At 51.1% G+C, this 23,095-nt stretch overlaps 1 protein-coding gene across 2 annotated transcripts in view; it reads right to left on the bottom strand.

The window, feature by feature from the left end:
- Nucleotides 1-18,984, bottom strand: part of ZDHHC19 (zinc finger DHHC-type palmitoyltransferase 19) — an 85,285-nt gene extending 66,301 nt beyond the window's left edge. Inside the window, exons 1-7 of one of the 2 annotated variants that reach the window (XM_030328730.1) lie at nt 18,839-18,984; nt 18,350-18,471; nt 17,704-17,843; nt 16,729-16,901; nt 16,226-16,331; nt 9,506-9,591; nt 8,472-9,158 (exon numbers count right to left, since the gene is read on the bottom strand). In XM_030328730.1, coding sequence (XP_030184590.1) covers nt 8,789-9,158; nt 9,506-9,591; nt 16,226-16,331; nt 16,729-16,901; nt 17,704-17,843; nt 18,350-18,471; nt 18,839-18,984 — 1,143 coding nt within the window. In that variant the 3' untranslated portion in view covers nt 8,472-8,788. Of the gene's footprint in view, nt 1-8,471; nt 9,159-9,505; nt 9,592-16,225; nt 16,332-16,728; nt 16,902-17,703; nt 17,844-18,349; nt 18,472-18,838 lie in introns of those variants that run through there. The other variant, XR_004344091.1, reaches the window with a different exon arrangement.
- Nucleotides 18,985-23,095: the final 4,111 nt, after the last annotated feature.

Genomic DNA, 23,095 nt, shown 5'->3' with positions numbered 1-23,095 from the left:
AGGGCATGAGTTCTGCAAGAGTTCTGCAACAGGACAGAGCCTGGAAGTTTTCCTGGTAGGAGGTGAGAGGGAGAGTCATAGGGCAGGAGTTAGGAGGAGAAGCAAGTATGTCTGATCCCTGAGGTCAAGGATGAAGAGAGAGTTTTCAAGAAAGAGGGTATAATCAACAGTGCCAAAGCAGCTGAGGATGGAGGAAAGTCACATCCACTTCCTGAGCTGGATGTGCACAGACCCTCCCTGGGACCAAGTTTGGGGTCAGGATATGTCAGGAGGCCCACTGGCTGGATCGGGTACTGAGGAGACCTCCTGGTGAAGCTGGATAGATGAGCTAGGTGGGTGTGGACCCACCCCCAAACCCCAGGGACACGTCCCGAGACCCTACTGAGCAGAAACAGGGTGGGACGGAAACTAAACAACTTGTGCCTTTAAAGTCACCTGAAATTTATGTCTCAGCAATGTTTGATTTTTGGCTTCTCTTTCCTGCAGCAGGATATTTAAAGAAAACAAATCTTTAAAAGCTTCAACTCCAAAGCAAAGAGCCCTCTGTGTGCCTACTTCTGGTCTCTGCTTTAGGAACAAACCTCCTTTACTCTTTGGTCTGAATTGTGTCCAAGGCAGAGTGAGCCTCTCAGCCAAGATGGGCGCAGCCCAAGTCTCTGCTGCAGGTTCAGAGTGAGCCTGGCCCAGCCAGACCTTGAGACCTTCCAGAGGCTTCCACTCCAGGGCACCCTGAAGCCAGGGATCCAGAGGAACTGACAAGGTGGTAGTACCAGTTGGGAGCAGAGAGGGTCACATCTCTGCCCCAAACCCAAGGCCGGCCAGCTATCCCCCTAGGGACAGATACTTGGTGGGGAAGAGAGGGAGCTGAGAAGTCACCCAAGGAAGGTGACCAGTCTTTGTCTGGGATTTAAAAAGAGGTGGCCTGGGGCGCCTGGGTGGCGCAGTCGGTTAAGCGTCCGACTTCAGCCAGGTCACGATCTCGCGGTCCGTGAGTTCGAGCCCCGCGTCGGGCTCTGGGCTGATGGCTCAGAGCCTGGAGCCTGTTTCCGATTCTGTGTCTCCCTCTCTCTCTGCCCCTCCCCCGTTCATGCTCTGTCTCTCTCTGTCCCAAAAATAAATAAACGTTGAAAAAAAAAAAATTAAAAAGAGGTGGCCTGGGGCGCCTGGGTGGCTCAGTTGGTTAAGCATCCAACTTCGGCTCAGGTCATGATCTCACGGTTGGTGGGCTCGAGGCCCATGTCGGGCTCTGTGCTGACAGCTCAGAGCCTGGAGCCTGCTTCAGATTCCGTGTCTCCCTCTCTCTCTTTGCCCCTCCCCTTCTCATGCTCTCTCTCTCTCTCTCTCTCTCTCTCTCTCTCTCTCAAAACTGAATAAACATTAAAAAAAAATTAAAACAAAAAAGAAAAGAGGTGGCCCATTCTTGGCTTTGGCCATTTCCAAATGATCCAAATCCAGAGCCGGAAAAGAAGGCCCAAGAAGGGGAAATGGAGACAAAGACTTGAAACCAAGTATGACCCTCCTATTGCTCCTTTCACAGCAACCCCACACCTACTCAGCTGTGGCCTGTGCAAAGAAGTGAATGTCAGTGTCTTCCCATGGTGCACTGCGTGACCCCACAGCGCTGAGGAAGCTCTGCACGAGCTTTAGTGTCCCTTTCACAGATGTAGGAACAGTGGCTCTGAGATGATAGGGGCTTTCCCGGGCCACACGGCCAGAAGCAGCAGGGGTTGCTTTCCAACACAGCTCTCCTGATGCCCAGTCTGTGCCCTCTCCACACAGTCCCACCATCCTGGCCAGGAAAAGGGCAGATAGAGCAGTCTTTCCATTTCTGTCAGTGGCTGAGGAACAGACAGATTTCTAGTGAGCACTGGGCAAAGGACTTTTCCAGCACAGATGGCCAAGGGTCCTGCCCAGGGATTAGTACCCTTGCTTGGTGACCTAATGCATCGCCTGCTACCAGGGGACAGATGAGGTTCAGGTAAAGGACCCTAATCGGTCATTCAATAAGCCCTGACAAAGTCCTGTCCACTTCAGGGCTTGTCCCCAGATTAGGGGCCCTCCTTCCTGGTCACTGAGTCATGGGCTTCCAGTAGGTCAGGGTAAGAGTAGTCCCAGGGAGCCTCCAGAAAATTCTGTCCTTGCAGACAGGGAGATGGAGGCCAAGGCCTGCCCAGGGTCCCATCCACAAAAGTAACAGCAGCACCTTCCCCACAAGTCATTGTGAGGATTAAATGAGATAATGCAAAGACAACGCAAAGCACTCACCCCACAGTTAGCACTCAAAGAGATACTATTTTTGTCGTCATTGTGATTTTGCCTACCAGACCCAAGCTACTAGGCCTCCAGGAGAAGAAAGAGTGCCTCCCGGTTTACAGTCCAGGCCTCTGACCCACCTGGTTGCTCACGGTGGCATGATGGAAAGACTCAGAAGCAGAAGTTCTGGAACCCAGTCTCGTCTGGCCTCTACTTAGGTGTGTGACCTGGGGAAGGCCCTGCTGAACCTCCCCCACTAGTGCCTTGGTTTTCTTCTCACTGAGAAGCAAACTAGATATTCAGGAGGGACCCTTCCAGTTTGGGAATCTCCAATTTCAGCAGCAAAACTGCCCTGACCAGAAAGCTGTGAAAGCGTGTGCCTGGCTGGGAGGAGGAAGCCCCATTGGAGACAGACAAAGGCGCCCTGTGCAGGCCCTGCCTCTGGCCCAGCCCAGAGCTCTGTGGGTTTCCACACCCAAGCCCAGGGCCTTCCAAGAATCACAGTTAAAAGGTATTACTTGAAAGTTGCCAGACAGTTAACTTTGAGTTCCTGGAAGCTGTAGTCCAGGAACAGCTGGGGGTTGGGAATGGTGGTGAAGCGAGGCTGGGTGGGGGAGGTGAGAAGTGGGGAACAAAGACCGAGGTGAGGGAAGGACTGGCCACAGGGAGAGGGGAGAGCAGGCAGGAGCTCCGAGCACAGCTCAAACACAGGGTTCAGATGACCACGGCTTTGACCTCCTTCAGCCTAGGACACTATCCAGCCACAAAATAGAAGCAACAGTGTGTTTTCTTAACAGGAAACTCTGTCACCATGCGGGAGGGCAGAGCCTTTGGGTGATCATCCTGCTGTTCCCTTGAAGACTCTCAGGCCACCCCTCCATTCTCCTTTGGCCCAGAGACACTGACATTGGTTGCATTTCTCTAAAACATGACCACAAAATCTCCCCTCTGAAGCAGCACCCTTCACCTCTGCAGCCTGGCTATTAGGGAACCCGCAGCAAACCGGGCAGAGGCAGGCTGCTGTTGCCATGGTGACCAGCATCCTGAGGCCACAGGAGATCACCAAGTCCCAACTCCTGGCAACGCCTCTATCACACGGAGGCCATGATCACCGCCATCAATCAAGCACCTCCAGGGTGCCAGTTCTGAGCCCAGCTCTTTGCACGCCCTACATGATGTGCCCTCGGAACAGCGCTACGAGGGGCAATGGTGTATCTCCTTTCACAACAGGGGAAGCCGGCAGTCTGGCTGCAGAGCCCAGGTCTCAACCACAACAGCAGTCTGCCCTTATCCACGGTTTCAGTTACTCACACAGGGTCATCTGCGGTCTCGAATCAGACAAGCTTCCTTCTGAGATGTCGTCAAAAGGCCCACACTAGCCTAACACTGTGTCACAGTGCTGATGCCGTTGTCCTCACTACAGCTCATCTGGTAGGCATCTAATCATCTCACATCACCACCACAAGGGTGAGTACAGTCCAGCAAGAGCTTTTGAGAGAAAGAGCACATTCACATAATTTTTATTATGGTGTTTTGTTATCATTGTTCCAGCTTACTTTTAGTTGTTGTTGTGAATCTTATTGTGCCTATTGTATAAATGAAACTTTATTATTGGATATATAGGGCTCAGTAGTACCCCGGTCTCAGGCATCCACTGGGGGTCTTGGAGCATACCCCCGTGGATAAGGGGGACTACTGTAACAAACTGAAATAAAATATAACTGCTGGAGCACCTGGGTGGCTCAATCGGTCGAGCGTCCGACTTCAGCTCAGGTCATGTTCTCGATCGAAGTCCATGAGTTCGAGCCCTGCATCGGGCTCTGTGCTGACAGCTCAGAGCCTGGAGACTGCTTTGGATTCCGTGTCTCCCTCTCTCTCTGCCCCTCCCCAACTTGCACTCTGTCTCTCTCTCTCTCTCAAAAATAAGTAAACATTAAAAAAATTAAAAAAATATATATAACTGCCTATAGAAGTACAGTGCAATGGTGAAGGCTAAAAGGGATGTGGCTGTGCCTCTCAGAAGTGTGACCCTGGGGAAGAGGTCTGTTTGCTTAGTGCTGATTCCCTCATCTCTAAAACGTGACAACTTCAGAGGGTTGTGAGGATTAAAAAAGCGCATACGAACCCCTGTCCCTGGGCAGGCCCCAGCGGTGCTCAGTGAAGGTTTCGTCACCCATTACAGGGCCTGCCAAACCTTCAGCCCTGCACACTCCGCACACAGGAACTAAAGAGTAGGATGTGGGCACTGGGCGAGCATCACCTGGGTACGAGGCACTGGGCCAGGGGCCCAGGAGGGTCATTCGACCAGGGGCCTGGGCTCTGCGACACAGTAGGATTCTGGGCCCTGATCCCTCACTGCGGCAAACCTCCTCTGCCCCATCAGTCCCTACCCCACCCTCAGCCACCGGCAGTGCCCTCCTGGGTGGGGCAGACAGGGCAGGGCAGGGCTGGGCATCATTATCACTCCCAGCTCAGGGCTGGAGACAGAGTTAAGCCAGGCCTTCTTATCGGCTCCCCAAGCACTATGCTGAAAGGCACTGCCTGGCTCTGAAGCTTGGGGGCTGGAAGGCGGGGCCCTGTAGTGGCTGCCCAAGTCCTTGCTCCTCTAGAATGGTCCCCGGAGCAAGAATGGAAGAAGCAGCCTGGCAAACAGAACTCCACCTGGCTTGGATACCATGTCATCTTAGGCAATCCCTTCCCTCTCTTATCTCCATCTGTGAAACTGGGGGTGGAGGCGCAGCTGGAGAAGATGACCCCTGAGTCCCTCGAAGCTTGAAAGAGTTGGGATCCTGTGACCACCTGTGAGGTAGCCATGCTGATTGTCCTATTTACAGACAAGGCACCTGAGGCCGAGCAGAGGGAAGAGACTCATTCCCATAGCATACTAGTCGGTGGCAGAGCTGAGGGACACCCAAGCCAGTGCTCTTCCCACACCACATGCCCTGACCTTCTAGCAGGCCCATGGAGGAAAAGTCTAGAAATGACAAAAGCACAGCTACTTCTGGGCTCCCCATCCCAGGTCCAAACCCCTCCACGAGGTTCCAGGTATGGGCTGGGGACCTCAGAAGAGCTCCAGGCCCGTGGATACCTGGCAGCCCTACGGAGTGAGAGGTCACTCCTTGGCTTCTGTCCAGGGAAGGCAAGGATGGCAGGGCTTTCTGGGTGCGGGGAGAGCTGGCCCCATAACTGGACTCGGATAATACCTCTGCTCTTATCAATGGGCCAAGGGCTCCAAGGGGTATATCTGAGAATCAAGGGCAGGTTCAGCAGAAGTGGGGAGGGAGCACAGAGGCAAGGTGAGTGCAGCTCAGCTGAAGCTTTTAGTCTGGAAGGAAAGAATCTCTGAGGGGATGGGTGTGGGCGGAGTCACAGGAAGGGGCAAGCTAGGTCCACTTACCCTTTGAGGAGCAGAGGAATCTGATCCAAAGGGCTTTCTAAAGAAATCTTAAAAACCTCAGTTTGGGATGGACGAGGGAGACCCAAAATCTATGCCCCAGAGCAGAGGAGTCATGGCTGCCTTTGAGAACCTAAGAAAAGTTATGCCCTTGCTTAATGGGGAAACTGAGGCCCAGGCTTTTGGGGAGATGACTCACACCTAGCTTAAGACTTGGAAGGCCCTGGGGCGCCTGGGTGGCTCAGTTGGTTAAGCATCCAACTTCAGCTCAGGTCATGATCTTACAGCCTATGAATTCAGGCCCCGCATCTGGCTCTGGGCTGACAGCTCAGAGCCTGAAGCCTGCTTCAGATTCCGTCCCTCTCTCTCTCTGTCCCTCCCCAACTCATGCTCTGTTTCTCTCTGTGTCTCTCAAAAATAAACATTAAAACATTTTTTATAAAGACTTGGAAAGCCCTGTTGGAGAGGGGGTGAGTCCCCTGTACAACTGGGGGCAGTGACCCAGGAGGTTCAGTCCTAATGACCAGTCGCCAGGCTCTGAACCAGGCAGGGCAGCAGAGAAACAGGCCATGCGGCAGAGCAGGACTAGGCCTTCCAGACCCTGGGGCCTGGCTTTCTCAGGCCCCGGCAGAGCTGGGGCTCCAGGCAGGCACCACCTGGGTACTCAGCCAGTTCCCTGAATATCCAGGCCTTGGCTCAGGATTCCTGGGCTCTCTTCTTCTCTGGCCCAGGCTCAGAGGACTCCCATCTGGGAGCAGGCCTGCAGCTCTCCTCACTGCTGGGCAGCCAGGGCTGAGCTGTGCCCTCTGAAGCCACCCAGACAGGTGATGAACACATACACCACATACACCCCTGGGGTTGGGGGCTCAAAACGCCTCATGCCCTCTTCCCCTCCCCAGGCACCCCTGGACTGCAGGCTTCCCAGACAGATACAACTGCTTCACCTTTATTTGTAAATGCCGGCCCTAAGACTTTTAAATGTGGCCACCGAAGCCATTTGCAACAAGGCCAAAACTAGGCTGCCTTTCTGTATGCCAGTGAGTACCCTGCACCCCTCCCAGAACCCAAGGTTAACTCTGAGTTAAGCAGGGGTGAGAGCTGAGAAAAGGCTTGAACACCGAGAGCGCTTGGCATGGGGAGTCCATGAGACCAGGGCAAAGGGGGCAAGAAAGAGCTGTAGTCCTTGGGGTTGAGCAAGACTGTTCAGGGGCCCAGAGAGCCAGAGCCAGAGCCAGGGGTAAAGCTGGGGCTGGACAGGGAAGGGCCCAAAGCCGCCATGGACATTCCAGGGAGGAGGAAGAAGGAAGGGCAGCAGCGAGAGGCACTCAGCATATAGAGAACTGAAGTTACGTCCTGCATTGTGGGTCACCCACCTCTCCAGGCTGGGCTGGCACCCCCAAAGGATGAGCTCCTGCCACCCCCACAATACACATACAGGCACACAAACCTCCATGGGACCCTGAGGTGTTCACCTGGTCCTCTGCTGACATGGCTTCCTCTCACCTTCACCACATCCTGAGCTCGCCTGGCAACGAGGGTGGCAGGAAGCAGCATGGTTAGTGCCCATCATCACCTCCTAATGTAGCAGTTCTGAACCTTCAGGGTGGCAGGAGCACATGGGACACTTGACAAAAATTCAGATTCAGATTCCTGCCCTCCCTTCTTGTCAAGATTCTGAATCAGTGGTCTGAGGACCCAGGTAATTCTGAGAGGGTGGTCCTTGGAGAAATGCAACTGCTGCATTCATCGTGTGCCTACTGTGCACCTGACATTTGGCATAAACCACCTTATTTTGTCCTTTGACACCCTTCCGGGAAAGGTGCCATCATTTCTATTCCCAAGGTCACACACTGCCCACTAGAGAAATCGCAGTTTGAGGTAGTTCCCTCTCTCCCCACCCCCTTCCCGTCCCCCAGGGGCCTGCAGACTCACAGGGTCTGGGACCCACCCCAGGGACAGGACCAGAACCAGCATGTGACTCCCCAACAGGAAGGAGTGACCAAGGTGACACCAGTTAGTAAGAAAGATGTAGAATTGTACTGTAACGGAGAATACCCCCACCCCTCCACTTCCCAGGGATGAGGCAGCAAAAGGGCCCAGTCCCAGCCTGAGGGCCGCCAAGTCACCAGGGAGGCTCCAGTGTGGCAAGGCTGGACCTGGCTGGCTTGGCCAATTCCCAGGCGGCGGGCGCCCCCTGCAGCCAGACAGGGGAGTGGCAGGCAGAGGCCTGGACGTTCCCAGGGCTGACCTCCCTGGGATGGCTAGGTTCTCTGGCATCGTCTCCGGGCCTCACTGTGGTCCTTATGGTTGCCCCATTTTAAGGATGAGAGAAGTGTTGAGTGTCTTGCCCAAAATCGCAGAGCCAGCCAATATGGGACCCTGGCTCCTCCCTCCCGGAATCTTTGTCCCAGCCCCCCAGAGCCCCCCTCACCTCCAAGCTCCCTCACCCATAGGACAGACAGGACCTTTGTAGGAGGCAGGCAGTGGGTATTTAATAGGCTTTGGTGGAGGATCTCGACACTCCCACCAGGGAAGTGGGCAAGGGTGGGGCACAGACAGGCCTCCACACAGGGCTCAGGAGATGAGGTTCAGATGCAGGGGCTCCTGGCATCGCCGGGTGTGAAGGGGCGAGAGGTGGGCAGAGCCTCGTCTGGGGCACTCCTGCAGCAGGGGAAAAAACACTGGGCCTGCGTGGAGCTAAACACAGAGTGGAGGGATGGGGGCTCTCCCCAAGCCCCTGCCCCACAGCTCATGACCCTCCAGTTGGGGAGCAAGAAACTGTCCAAGCCACCAGCCCCACAGGGAGAGCAAAGGGAGTGGGCTGGTCCCACAGAATGTCACTGCAGGGGCCCTGGGGGAGGAGGAGGCTGTGGATTACACACCCCCACTTCATTCCTAATGGTCCACTTCCAGGCATTTCATATGTTGGGCTTCAGAGTAAAAGTTGCCTTTAAATAAAGGGCTCCAATCTCAGAATTATGAACCACTGGCCTAGTCTCAGTCACTAATAGCTGAGGAAACAGACACCCAGAAAGGGTAAGTGGCCTCAGGCCAACCAGCAAGTGGTCTTTTCTCTTTATGTCTCCAGGGACCCCTGGTGTATTCTGAGGACTGTGACTTTACTTCCAGCACTCCTCAGGTCTATGATCCCCCTCCCTCAAGCTCTGAGTGCTCCAGTCTCAGGGCCAGATAAACATGGGGTGAGGGGGTTCCCCCCGACACTTGTAATATCCACAGAATCCCTCTCCCAACACACACAAGTTCTCTCTCTCTCTCTCTCTCTCTCTCTCTCTCTCTCTCTCTCTTCTTACCTCCTGGAGGGCTAGAGCCTCTCCCTGAGGGAACCTTCCCTGGTTTGTGGAGACTCAGAGGTTGGGGCTGGGGGCCAGAACCAGGCTCTGGGAGGGCTGGGGGACTGAGCACCGAGGGGCACACTGGGAAGTGCAGGTTCTGCATGGGCACCCAGTCAGACCCCGCCACTCTCTGCAGCCAGACAGCTTCAGTCATGTACCTGGGGAGCAATAAGCCAGATGGAAGGGGTCATGGCCCTCCTGGCCTGCTCCCCCTCAGCTTGGGGAGCACACAGCCCAAGGCTTGGCCCTGCAGAGAGCTGCAGCCAGTCTCATTCAGGCTATAGTGCCCCTCTACCACATTTCTTAGGGTAAGAATCCACAAAGGCAAGGAAGTGAGGGTTCCAGAGGCTCTCAAAATGCCCTGAAGGAAACCCCGAAAGAAGAACAGTGAGTATAAAGGCCTGGGAGCTGGGCTAAGGGGTCAGGGGCGACGACCCGGCTTTATCCCAACTCCCCCTCCCCCCCACCACGCCCCATCACTGGGTCCCCTGGTCTGCAAACTCACTTGGGTCCCAGCGGTGCACAAATTGTTAAATACCAGTTGCTGGCACAGCCGTGGTCGAAGGGGTTGTATCCCTGCAGGTATCGGCACTGGAGGGAGGTGAGGGCCAAAAGAGGAACTCAGGTTCAGCAGGACCGGGCAGCCTACCCTCTGATGGTCCTCCCTGAACCATCAGCTCAGCACAGGTCCATGGCAAGACTCCAAGGGCAGAGAAGCAGGGAGAGTGAGCCAAGGCCTCCCCTGACCCACCTCTGAGTAGCTCTCTCCAGGCAACCCCTGGCCCTGCCCCCACCTCTCCTGCCTTCTCAGGGATCCTCCCCCATCACCCGTACTCTCTTTTGCAGTATCCTCTCCTTCTCTGTTTCCTTTGGCCACACCACATCCTCCTGCTACCTCCTTCTAGATACACTTTCAGATCTTTTTGTGGCTAAGCTGGTCCAAATACAGTTCCACACCCCTCCCCCAATTTCACTACCTTCCCAGTTCTCATTTTTTCCAAACTTGTGCTTTCACTGAATTTCACTATCTAGAAGGCCAATTGCATGGGGCCCAACCATATTTCCCTAACAAAATAACTTGGCCCTGGAAATCTGGACTGAAGTTCCTGAGCACCCATGCAGTGAAGGTCAAGCCCAAAGGTGAAGTCCTCCCGTGAATACTCTTAACCAAGTTCTTCCCCTCCCCTCCCTCTACCCATCAGCCCCGCCCTCCTCCCCCTCCCCAGCTCGAGCAGATTCTCACCCTGACGTCAAGAGCCTTAGCTACAAAATGACTGTAATGATCAAAAGTGGCCCAAGGGCACCTCTGCCCACCACGGGGAGCTCCCCTGTGTCCCATGTCCCTATCACAAAGATTTTGACCTTCAACACTATTCTCCATCACAAGGTGTCAGGACTCCATGCAGGGCAGCTGACACCTAGGGGAGAAAAAGTCGAGCCGGCTCCACAATGTCCCATTGTTGACAAAAAGTGACATCGACCATCAAGACGCTGAGTTCTAAACGTTTAAAGCATTAAGGGAAACTGCCATTCTATTTGAAATTTTAATTAAATGGTTAGAAGAGTTTGATTATATTTACAATTAGAATTTTAAATTTAGAGAAATAAATTTTGATTGATTAGATGTATATGAAGTATACAAAAACAACTGTCCAACACTTAAAGGCATGATGATTGTCTGATGAACTCATTAGAACTCACTAGTAAACGACAGCACCTTCCTCTCCCCACGTGAGAGCTTCTCGGATGTGAATGGAATCCAACAGCTCCAATTCCGTGTCTCAAATGCTCCCACACTCCACAGGACAAAAATCAAAGCGGGCATCTTCTCTTCCCAGCTCCTCCTTCCCAGGCTCTCTGCTGCCTCTGCTCTCTGCCCTTCTTCCCCAGGGATCGGGGCATCAGGCATTTTTCTCTCTCTTTCTCTCCCAAGGCATTATCAATTCCTTTGTGTAAAGACTCACTCATTCGCTCGGAAGTATCTGGGGGCCTCAACAATGTCCTAGGCACAGCACTGGGGGCTGAGGACACAACCACCACCACCAAAGCCTGCCTTAACTTTCAGGCCGCTGGGGAGTGGGCAGGGCAGTGCACAGAAGAGCAGGCAGCCGGGGCCAAGACTCCAAGGTGCAGGGAGAGGAGCAGCAGCCCTGGAAAGCAGACAGTGGGGCCCTGAGTGGCCACGGCAGGGGCATTCAGCTTCCCTGATACTGTGTGCAGCCTGGAAAGATTAAGTCTTAGGGCTGCCTACTGGCCCCTTGGAGAGCACAGCGCCAACATGACAGTGAGGAGAGGCCGGGCTGGAAGCTGGCTGAGGAAGGCAAAGAATGATACCGGCGAGCATAGCCAGCTCGTTCAAGAAATATGGCCCTGCTGGAGGGGAGAAGGCAACAGGTGGAGAAGAGGCTTGTGTTGTTAGGAGTGTTCTCTTTGTTCCTAAGATGGGAGAGACGCGAACACGTGTAAATGATGATGGGAAGGAACGGTAATAAGAGCAACAACAATATATAGGGCTTCTGCTCATACTGGCTGCTGCTCTCCGTGTCTTACACGTATTAAGCCGTGCGGCCCCGTTTCACAGATGGGGAAACCAAAGCACCAGGTAGCTAAGTAACAAATCCAGTATCTCCCTGCCGATATGAAGCTGCGGTTGGAATTTATGTAGACTGGCTCCAGCGTCCTTGGTATCAACCACTGGGGCAAGTGGCCCCAAAAGACGTGGTTCGGGGATGGAGGTAGGAAGGGAATGAAGTTGAAGTGTGTAAAGAATGCCTGAAATGGGGGTCGTCTGGGTGGCTCAGTTGGTTAAGTGTCCAACTTCGGCTCAGGTCATGATCTCATGGTTTGCGGGTTCGAGACCCACATCGGGCTCTGTGCTGACAGCTCGGAGCCTGGAGCCTGCTCTGGATTCTGTGTCTCCCTCTATCTCTGACCTTCCCCCACTCACGCTCTGTCTCCATCTCTAATAAATAAACATTAAAAAAGAAAAAAAAAGAATGCCTGAAACAGGTTCTGCAGGTGAGGGGACAGAGCCCTGAAAGAATGAGTCACACTCATCACAGAGTGCAGCACATCACAGACTGCAAACCCCATTTAGATTTCTGAAGACTGGAGATCACAGACTGGGAGACCCCCATTCTGAGCAGTGGAGCAAGGGCAGGCCAAGGGCCTCACGTGGGGGTAGAAGAACCATGGGATGTGGGAAGGGGAATGCTGCCCAAGGGAGGCTGAAATGATGGACTGAGGCTGGAGACAGAAGACACGCAGACCACAGAAGGTAATGAGAAAGGGATAATGGGTACTGAGCAAGAGGAGTCACCGGTGGGCTGGAGTGGTTGAGTAGTGACTGTAAGGACAGCAAGTGGTGCAAATAGGGTTCCTCTGTCCTGTCAGTTGTCTCAGTATCTCCAGCTCTCCCTCATCAATGTAGGCAACTACAATCTTCCTAAAACAACCTTCAGTTGGGGTGCCTGGCTGGCTCAGTCTGGGTAGAGCATGTGGCTTTTGATTTCAGCAGCTCTTAATCTCAGGGTATTGAGTGCAAGCCCCACATTGGTCATAGAGCTGACTTAAAAATAATAATAACAACAATCTTTAGCCAAGTCATCGTCCTGCTAAAGGAATCCCATGGCAAGGATGTTCACTTTTATCACTTCTACTCAACATTGCACTGGAGATCCAAGACGGTCAGTACAGTAAGAAAAGAAAAAGAAATAAAGCCATACATGTTAGGAAGGAAGAAATGAAACTGTCCTTATTCACAGATGACATGATTTTCTATGTAGAATCAACAAAAAAAAACTATTAGAATAAATGAGTCTAGCAAAATTGCAAGATTCAAGACCGATAAACAAAAAATCCATTGTATTTCCTTATAGTAATAATCAAACAGAAATGAAATTTAAAAACACATTTATGGGGAGTCTGGGTGGCTGAGTCAGTTGAACATCTGACTCTTGATTTCAGCTCAGGTTATGATCCCAGGGTTGTGGGATTGAGCCCTGCATCAGGATCCAAGCAGGGAGCCTCCTTAAGACTCTCTCTGTCTGTCTGTTTCTCTCTCTCTCTCTTTCTCTCCCCCTCTGCCACTCTCTCCCTCTTTAAAAATAAAAAAAGTAAAGGAAGCAAAAATAATATAAAAACAGGGAGGGGGACAAAACACAAGAGACTCTTAAATATAGAGAACAAACAGGGTTACTGGAGGGGTTGTGGGAGGGGGATGGGCTAAATGGGTAAGGGGCATTAAGGAATCTGCTCCTGAAATTATTGTTGCACTATAAGCCAACTAACTTGGACGTAAATTCAAAAATAAACTATTTAATTAATCTAAAAAATATTTAAAAATTAAAAATTAAAATAAAATAAATAAAAGTAGCACATTTATAATAACACGAAAAGCAAAATACTTAGAAAAGATCAGGGAGCCTGGGTGGCTCAGTCAGTTAAGTGGCTGACTTCAGCTCAGGTCATGATCTCACAGTCATGAGTTCAAGCCCCGCGTCGGGCTCTGTGCTGACAGCTCAGAGCCTGGAGCCTGCTTTGGATTCTCTGTCTCCCTATCTCTCTGTCCCTCCCTGCTTGCCTTCTGTCTCTCTCTCAAAAATAAACAGACATTTTAAAAAATACTTAGAAAAGATCTAACACAATGTATGCAAGATCTATATACTGAAAACTACAAAACACTAATGAAAGAAATTGAAGAAGTACATGGAAAGAGGTTTGTGGCTTCAAAAGCTCAATATTGGTAAAACGTCAATTTTCCAAATTGACCTATAGGTTCAATGTAATCCACATAAAAATCTCAGCAAACATTTTTGTGGAAATTAAGCTGATTCTAAAAGTTATGTGGAGGGGCGCCTGGGTGGCGCAGTCGGTTAAGCGTCCGACTTCAGCCAGGTCACGATCTCGCGGTCCGTGGGTTCGAGCCCCGCGTCGGACTCTGGGCTGATGGCTCAGAGTCTGGAGCCTGCTTCCGATTCTGTGTCTCCCTCTCTCTCTGCCCCTCCCCCGTTCATGCTCGGTCTCTCTCTGTCCCAAAAATAAATAAACGTTGAAAAAAAAAAAAAATTAAAAGTTATGTGGAAAATCAAAGGAACTAGGATAACCAAAAAAACTCCCCAAAAGAACAAAGTTGGAGAACTTACATTGTGCAATTTCAAGACGTAATGTAAACCTACTAATCCAGACAGTGTGGTATTGGCAAAAGAACAGAGTCCAGAAATACACCCACAACTACATAGTTAACTGATTCTTGACACATGTGCAAAGGTAACTCAATGCAAGAGGACAGTCTTTTCAACAAATGGTGCTGGAACAGCCCATCTGCAAAAATAATACATCTTGACCCTACCTTGCATCATATACAAAATTTAATGCAAAATGAGTCATAGTCCTAAATATAAAATCCAAAACTTATAAAACTTCCAGAAGAAAATATAAGAAAATCTTTGTGACCTTGAGTTAGGCAAAATTTTCTTAATTACAACACCAAAAACATGGTCTATAAAAGGGAAAAACCAATAGTGTACTTCAGCAGAATTTAAAACTTCTGATCTTTGGAAGGCACAGTTAACACATATCTGAATCCAGAGTACATAGAGAAGTCTTAGGACTCAATAATTTCACAAAGAAAAAAATGGGGGGGGGGGGGCGGCGCCTGGGTGGCTCAGTCGGTGAAGCATCGGACTTCCAACTCAGGTCATGATCTCACTGTTCGTGGGTTCAAGCCCTGCATCCGGCTCTGTGCTGACAGCTCAGAGCCTGCAGCCTGTTTCAGATTCTGTGTCTCCTTTGCTCTCTGCCCCTCCCCCACTTGCACTCTGTGCAGTCTCTCTCTCTCTGTCTCAAAAATAAATAAACATTTAAAAAAATTAAAAACGAAAAAACTGACAATACCAAATGTTAGTGAAGATGTAGAGCAACTGAAATTCTCACACATTGACTGTGGAAATGCACAGTGGGAATGCAGCCATTTGGGGAAACAATTTGACGGCCTCATAAAGTTAAATGTACAGTTACCATGTGACCCAGCAATACCACGCCTAAGCATTTACCCAAAAAGAAATGAAAATGTATGTTCACGTGCCTGTACACCAATGTTTATAATCGCTGAAAACCGGAAACAACCCGAATACGCTTCCATCAGCAAATGGATAAACAAGTGGGGGTATATCCACATGTTGCAATACTGCGTGGCAATAAAAAGGAAGAAACTACTGATATGGGCAGCAACATAGATGCATTTCAAATGCAGTATGCTAAGTGGAAGAAGCCAGACTCAAAAGGCTATGATTCCATTTATATGAGCCACTGGAAGAGGGAAAACTATAGGGATAGAAAGCAGAACAGTGGCTGCGAGAGGCTGTGGACAGGGAAACTGGCTACAGAAGGTCGTGAGGGAGTTTTCTGTGGGGTGATGGAGCTGTTGTAAATCTTGATTATGGTGGTGGTTACAGGACAGGACTGCACGTCAAAACTCATATAACTGTGCACCGAAACAAGGTGAAGTCTAACGTTAAAAAAAAAAAAAAATCCTATCGTGGCTGCCAGGTTTCCACTGGATTAAGACCAAATTCTCTACCTGACTTTCTGAGCCCTTTCATTCCGGCCAATCCTGAGCAGTCCACTTGATTTCCCATGCCATCTTCTGCTCCAATTACCACCGTTTCCTCACCGTCCTACCCACATTCGACAGACTGGCAGGCTTCCCTGCCTTTCTGCAGGCTGCGCCCCTCACATTTGCTCTCTCCGTTTTCTGACGGTCCCAAACCACTAAGCGGCACTCCCCACGCCACACAGCGGTCCTCCCAGAACTCAAGTTCCTCTCTGAGTCTGCGCTACTCAAAGTGGGAGAGGCCCTTTCTCGCAGCGTTCTCCGGCGTCTGGCGGGTGTATTCTGATTTCAGTTACCCTATCAACACAAGCGCAGGATGAAGCCTTACTCATCTCTCCGCCCAGCGCTCAAAATTAAGCACACATGGCCTAGCACACAGTAGGCCCTCGATGCAGTGCACCCAGGAAGGAGAGTGACCACCGAGCTCTAGGAGCAGGTGGATTTGAGATGCGTCTAGGTCCAGAAGGGCTAATGGCCCTTCTGGAGGCATTCGAGGCAGGTCAGGCCGTCAGGCACCAGGGCGGTGCACAAAGCGGAAAGGGCAGAGGTCCCGGAGGCGCAAGGTGACCACCCACAGCCCGGTATCCCCGCGTCCCGCTCGGCCTCGCGTACCTTACCCTCGCAGGAGCGCTGGGCCGCGCTCACCGACATGGCCTGGATCAGCAGCAGCAGGAAGAGTGGCACCAGGAAGCCGGTGGCGGGTACGGTCACCAGGATGCTGCGCACCAGCTAAGGAGCAGAGCCTCCGGACCTTCCTCCCTGGCCCCGCCCCTCGTCCGACTCCGCCCCAACAGCCCCGCCCCCAACCGGGACCTTCCATCCGCTCCCCGCGCTCCGCCCGGTACACCTCACTCCACTACCCTCCCCAGGCCCCGTGCCACCTTTAGCATTCCCCATCATGACCCTGGTAGATTCTCAACTCTTCCCCGTCCCTTCTAGCCCCGCCCATCTCCCTGGCCCTGCCCACCCCCACCTAGTCCCTGGGGGTTCTCCCCGTACACCATTGGGGGGGGGGGGAAGGACGACCCCGCCTCCCCCCCTCCCCGCTAAGCCTGCCCCTCATCCCCACCCCGCGCTCTCCTCAGTGCTCCCTACGTGGGTCCCACGGCGGATACGCCATGGCTTTGTCCATGGAGAAGGGCAGGTGGGTTGTGCGCACCAGGAAGATCAGGCAGGTCACCAGCAGGGCACCCGAGTAGAGGCACAAGGACAGGACCAGCAGCATGAAGAAGCGGAAGTTGCGGTGACCAATGCAGTTATTAACCCATTTGCAGTGGTGGTCAAAGTCCTGGGCAAGAGGGAGGGGGCAGGCTTGGAGCACCCCTAATCAGAGGTTTTACCCCCTTTCCCAAAGGCCGCCTACCCTTGGCCCCTCAAACTGGCTCCCATCCCTAGGGAGAAACCCAGCCACAAAGTCCTTAATGCTGGCATTTCAATGGTTAGAGCACTGTTAAGTCTCCATGGCTCACAAGGTCATATATCAAGAGGCCTTTAGAGACAAGGCCTTCCTGGTCTTCTGTGGGACACATCCTGGTTTAACTTTGGGCAGGACACAGAATATTTCTGGGACTCTGTTTTCTCATCCATTGAATAAGGATAATAATACCCTTGCTCAGGCGGCCTCCCCGGATTGTAAGGACCAGATAAGACAGCACATTTGTAAACCTGTGTAGCCTGTGCACATGAGACAGCTCAGCACTCGGACCCCAGGAGACCCTCTGACCTGGACATGCAAAGAAGACAGGCGAAGCTTCCCTGGCCAGGCCTACAGCCAGTCTGAGGGCCTTGGGCACCTAGTGTCAGCAAGCCTGGGGGAAGACACGAATGTCTTTCTCCCCCTGGCCTGACCAGGTCCAGCATAGGTGTGGATGCCTCTGCGTGTCAGCACCTGCACAGGCAAGGGCCAACCTCCCAGGACAGGTGACAGGTAGTGACCTGCATGAGTGACCAAGAGTGGCTGGGAGTTACTGCCACCCTTGGCCTTTAGCGATCCCGGAAGTGGTTTCACACCTGCCACAGGAGCTGGTGTGGGTGGGCCTCCCGGGCAGGGGCAGGGTGGGGGCAGGTGGGCAGTCAAGAAGGGCACTCACTTCCACACAGACGTTGCACCAGGGACAGTGGTAGGTCCGGGGCGGGCGGTGGAAGCAGCACTTTTGGCACCATTGCAGACGGAAGGCCCTCTGGTTCACCCACACCACATGCACCATCATGGGGCCCTGTTCATTGGAGCCTGTCACAGGAAGAGGATTGGGCAGCAGTAAGAGGGCCTTCCATCAGTCTGCTGCTCCGGGGGTAGGGAGGCCAGCTCCCTATCATTACTGGGCTCCAGGAAGTGTGGGGAAGAGATGGGCAGGGGCATCCCTAGTCCCCACTGAGCAATCTGCCCAAGCACAGAGAGACTGGCATTCAAAGGGAAGGTAAGTTTCCAGGCAGAAGTGTTCTGTGAGGACTCAGCCCTTTGAAACTGTGACTGATGCTTTAAGGAGTTTGTGCAGTGGGAAGGACGAAGGGAGAACTGAGTGGTTTCAGAGGGCTGGCTTCTCCCCCCACCCAAAGCAACTGGAAAACTCCAGAAATCTGGTTTTCCACATCTCCGTGGCTTAGACGATGAAGTGCCAGAGGCAGGGCCTAGGAAAATGAGGATGTGCATTGAAAGGGTCCTGAGGCCCGAGGAGGGGAGATGGAAGGAGCCCTTCAGGAGAGGTTACATCCTTCTCCCAGGGACCAATGCCTCACCTTGATGCAAGATGCCCGGGTCTGAGAAATTGAGTGAAACGAGACTGAAGAAGGTGAGGACACAGAGGAGGCCTGTGACAAGAGGAAAAGCCCACTCCCCATTCTGGGCCAGCCACCTGCAACTGAGACCAGAGCGGGGCTCAGCCCTGATCTGGGGTGGGGGTGGGGAGGTGAAGTTCTCTCTGAACCTGGTCCACTTGGTCAGAACCCAAGTGGTTCTGAACCCCTTGAAGCCTGCTCTAAATATCCAGGCTGGTGACAGATCCATAGAGACTCCACCAAATGTCACCCAGTGTTACGGGCCACCTGCAGCTCCCAGAGGCACCAAGCACTATATACCCGTGCCTTTGCACATTCGATTCCCTCTGCCTAGAGTATCCTCCCTTCTCTCGCCCCTCTTCCACCCTTCCCCTTCCTCTGCACTGTCATTATCTGTCTTCCTTTCTGTCTCTGTAGGAAACCTGTGGCTCGTGTGGGAGGGAGACTCACGGGAATGCAAAGAAAAGGCCACTGAAAACTACCAGCAGCACCACATTGAAGGCAGCAAACAGGCTTGGGAGGATCCAGGGAAGCGGGGCCTGAGGCAGGGGATGGGGCTCCTTCATGAGGGGCATGGCGTCCTTCAAGACTGGCATGGCTGGACCTCCTGCACCCCCAGGGGAGATCAGAGTCACCAGGCTCCCTCACCCCAGCTGGCTCCAGGAGCCCCATGGCCACAGCAGCCTCGGAAGCCACAGCCCAGGGTGGAAGGAAAGAAGCTCCAATGTGACATCATAGAGGTTGAGGAGAATGGAGGCTAGGGGCTCTTCAGCAGAACTGTCTGCAGCCAGTGACCAGAACTTCCAACAGCAACCCCCTCCCCTTCCCCCCCCCCCAACACACACACTTGTGCCAGGGACTGAGTGGTCCTGCCCTATGAGGTTGGCTTTGAGACTACATGAGATTAGAGAGACACATGGGGAGAAGGTGGGCGATTCTAGTCATCTTTTCAGGCTCAGTGCTAATTGAAGCAAACAGTGCTTGTTGTTCACTCTATTTTTTTCCCCTCTTTTATTATTACAAAATTCCACTTTGGGGAGTGGAGGGGCAGCTAGATAATTTTCTAACTTCCCTCATTTCCAGGGCTGGCTTCATGACACAAGTCTGGTCAATGAGACAAAGGGGATGTCTGCTGAGGATTCTCAGAAAAGATTTGCCTTGTCCTCTTCTTCTGGTCTTGAACCTAGATGTGCTGGCTGAAGGCACCACCTTGGACCCATTAGGCAGTATGTCAACAGGTTACAAAGAATGACATTGTTGAGTCACTGCCCCAGACTTAAACTGCCTCCCTCTGAGCTGCTTATTATATGAGAAGATAGCTGGATTTTCTGTTACATGCGGCTGACATTGGTCATTTGTTTTGGCCATTAAGCATCTGAACCCCTCTGTTTTTGGAGGATTCCCTGCACTGTACCTTATCACGAAGGGCAAAGACTGGTCCCCATACCAGTTGGAGCTAAAACTGCCAGATAATCGCATTCAAAGCCTCTCCTGCAGCTCGCGCATAGCCCTGTGACCCAGCCACCACCAATTAGCCTCAGAACTGCTACCACCAACCGAGTGGGAGTCTTCTGAGATACAGCAGCTGCACACATTTTCAGGGCTCCCGCGTGTAGAAGTGTGATGGCCATTTTGAATGTCACCTTAATTTCAACAGTGATTGCGCTGTTCTTCAACATGGATAAAATATGTAATTCTAAGAGTCCTACTTTGTTTGTTTTTTTGTTTTTTGTTTTTTTCTTAATGTTTATCTTGAGAGAGAGAAAGAGCGAGCGCACTGGTGTGCTAGACAGAGAGAGTGGGGGAGGGGCAGAGAGAGAGAGAGAATCCCAAGCAGGCTGCATGCTCAGCACGGACACTTAACCATTTAACCGGCTGAGCCACTCAGGTGCCTCTTGATGTTGCTATTTTCTGAAGCTGGGGCCCAAATTCAGAAGAATAAAATTGACTTTGTGTCTTTTTGACTGGTAGGTGACACCAAAGACCTGCTCTGCCCCCTCATGACCTGTGACATGGCACTACCACGCATAGAAGGACGTTAACGCACAGATATAATTAACATGCTCCATATTTTCTTATGTGCTCAACAATATTGTAAGAGCTGCCCTATTTATTGGGCCCACATTGTGGGGTAAGCTGATAAATAAAAAAGAGGATTAAATCTAATACCCGTATAGGTATGGGGTTATCAATATGAATAAATTTTTTCAGTACTTTGGATACTCTTGCAGAGTGGGTAAAAGTACATTTGAATTCCAGGGCAAAGCCCAACACAGACTGTCAACAAATTGGCTTCTAAGAATATTTTATTCCTTAGTTTAAAACACGTATGTCAATTGGCAGCAATTTTGGCACACACCTTAGGTAACAGATTCGCCAGTGTTTTTCACTGTCCATTAATTCATTTTTCCTCCTCAGGTTAATTACCAGTCAAGTCTTCATGGAATAATTATGGGGACCCATCACTTATATACCTCACCCCAGTAGAGATTCCATTCTCCTCCATTCTGATAACGTTAGCTCCTGGAACAAGTTAATGTGCCTTGTCGTCAACATATGGTTTCTCTGCTCCTTTCCTTTTTGTGTGAAGCTGCAGACCAGAGATGGGGTCTTCTGGAAGAAACATCGAAGGACATAAAGGGATACAGGGAATAGACACACGATTACAGACTTCCGTAGAATAAGCTGATGTGACCACGGGGCAGACACCTCACTGTCGGTCAATCCCTGGATTCCATCCTCCAAAAACCTCCTTCTCCCCCAGTGCTGTTCATCCCAGTCATCAGGACCATCATTCACCCTATTGTTCAGATCAAACCCGTGGACTCGCCTGACTCCTGTCCTTATCTCATCCAATCCACCAGCTCTGCCATCAAAATAGAATCTCTCAAGTCCAAGCCATCACCCTCTCTTGCCTGGATATTCCGATAACCTTCTAACTGCCCCGTGCCTCCTCTGTCCTTGGCCTTTAATGGACTCTGTTCCAAATAGCAGCCAGTGCTCCTTTTAGAACTTAGCTCATGGCCTCTGGTTGGAACCTTCCAACTGCTTCATAGGTCGCTCAGAGTAAAATCCAAAGTCCTTACCATGGCCTTCAAGGCCCTGCCTGACCTGGCTCCTCTAACTTTCTGTCCTCATTTCCTAACACTCAGCCCCTTGCTCACTCCACATCAGCCAGGCACACTAGCCTCCTTGCTGTTCCTCAAACACACCCGGCATTCTCCAGTCCTGGGTCCTCTGCACTTGCTCTCCCGTTTCCCTGGAATTCTTTGCCACAAACGTGGTAAGTGAAGATCTCGCTTCCTCTGTTCTTTTGCTCAAGTGGTGACTCTGCCTGCATCTCCGGCTGTTTCCTCAGTGTACACCCCTCGCAGGTGCACTTTGGGTCAACAAATGTGAATATTTAAAACACCTTTGGCATAATTTGCAAGATATTTGCCAGAAGGTTTGTGCATGTTCACACTGCTGTTATGAGCATAAGCATATGATAATACTAACACTATAATCAAATATCAACATAAAATAATTTCTCAACTTTTATAGATGACAAATGTTACCTTGATCATTTCATTTATATCTCCTTAAGCTGCTTATGAAGTTAAGTATTCTTATGCACCCAGAGGTCATCTTATTGTAGTCGTCTTGTGAATTGCCCTTTTCCATCTTTTGCTTTATCTCAGTGTAGAAATGTTGGGCTATTTTTCCCTTTTTTCATGGGTGATAAATGTACATAACATAAAATTGATCATTTTAGCCACTTTCCAGTTAAGTACATTCACAATGTCGTACAGCCTTCACCATCACCCATTTCAGACCTCTTCCATCATCCCGAACAGAAACTCCGTACCCACTACGCAGTGACTCCTCAATCACCCCTGCCCCATCCGGTAACCACTGCTCTGCTTTCTGTCTCTGTATTTGACTATTGTTGGTCCCTCATATAAGTGGAATCACACAACACCTGTCCTCTTATGTCTGGCTTTTTCCACGCAGCATCGTGTCCTCAGGGTTCATCATTGGCCTTTAGCCGTCCTGAAAGTTGGTATGTTGCAGCAGGTGTCAGAATTCCCTTCCTTTTCCAGGCTGAATAATATTTCATTGTATGTATTTGCCACATTTGGTTTGTCTTGTTCACCTGTTGATGGCATTTAGGTTGTTTCCACCTCTGAGCTGTTGTGAATAACGCTGCTATGAACGTGGGTGTGCAAATATCTCTTCAAGTCCCTGTTTCCCATCCTTTTGAGTACATATCCAGAAGCAGAATTTCTGGATCATATGTAGTCTTATGTTTCATATTTTGAGGGGCTGCCACAGGATTTTCCACAGCAGCTGTACCATTTTACATTCTCACCAACAATGCACAAGGCTCCAATTTCTCCACGTCCTTGCTAACATTTTTTTCATATAAAAAAAATTTGTATTTTTTGCAAATATATTCCCAGTTTGTTGTTTGCCTTTTAATTTTGTGTGTAATGTTTCACATAAAGTTTTTGTGATTTCTCTCTCTCTCTTTTTTTAGGTAGGCTTCATGCCTAGTGTGGAACCCAATGCAGGGCTTGAACTCACGACCCTGAGATCAAGACCTGAGCTGAGATCAAGAGTCTGACTGAGCCACCTACGTACCCCTTGTGTTGTTGTTATGTAATCAAATCTATTTATCATTTCCTTAGCATTATTTTACCTTACTTTTCCCCTCTCCTGTCTGAT

This window comes from Lynx canadensis, chromosome C2 (assembly GCF_007474595.2).
Source record: "Lynx canadensis isolate LIC74 chromosome C2, mLynCan4.pri.v2, whole genome shotgun sequence".
In the NCBI taxonomy this organism is placed as follows: Eukaryota; Metazoa; Chordata; class Mammalia; order Carnivora; family Felidae; genus Lynx; species Lynx canadensis.
The sequence above is the reverse complement of the archived record's forward strand: the minus strand, read 5'-3'. Positions and strand labels throughout refer to the sequence as shown.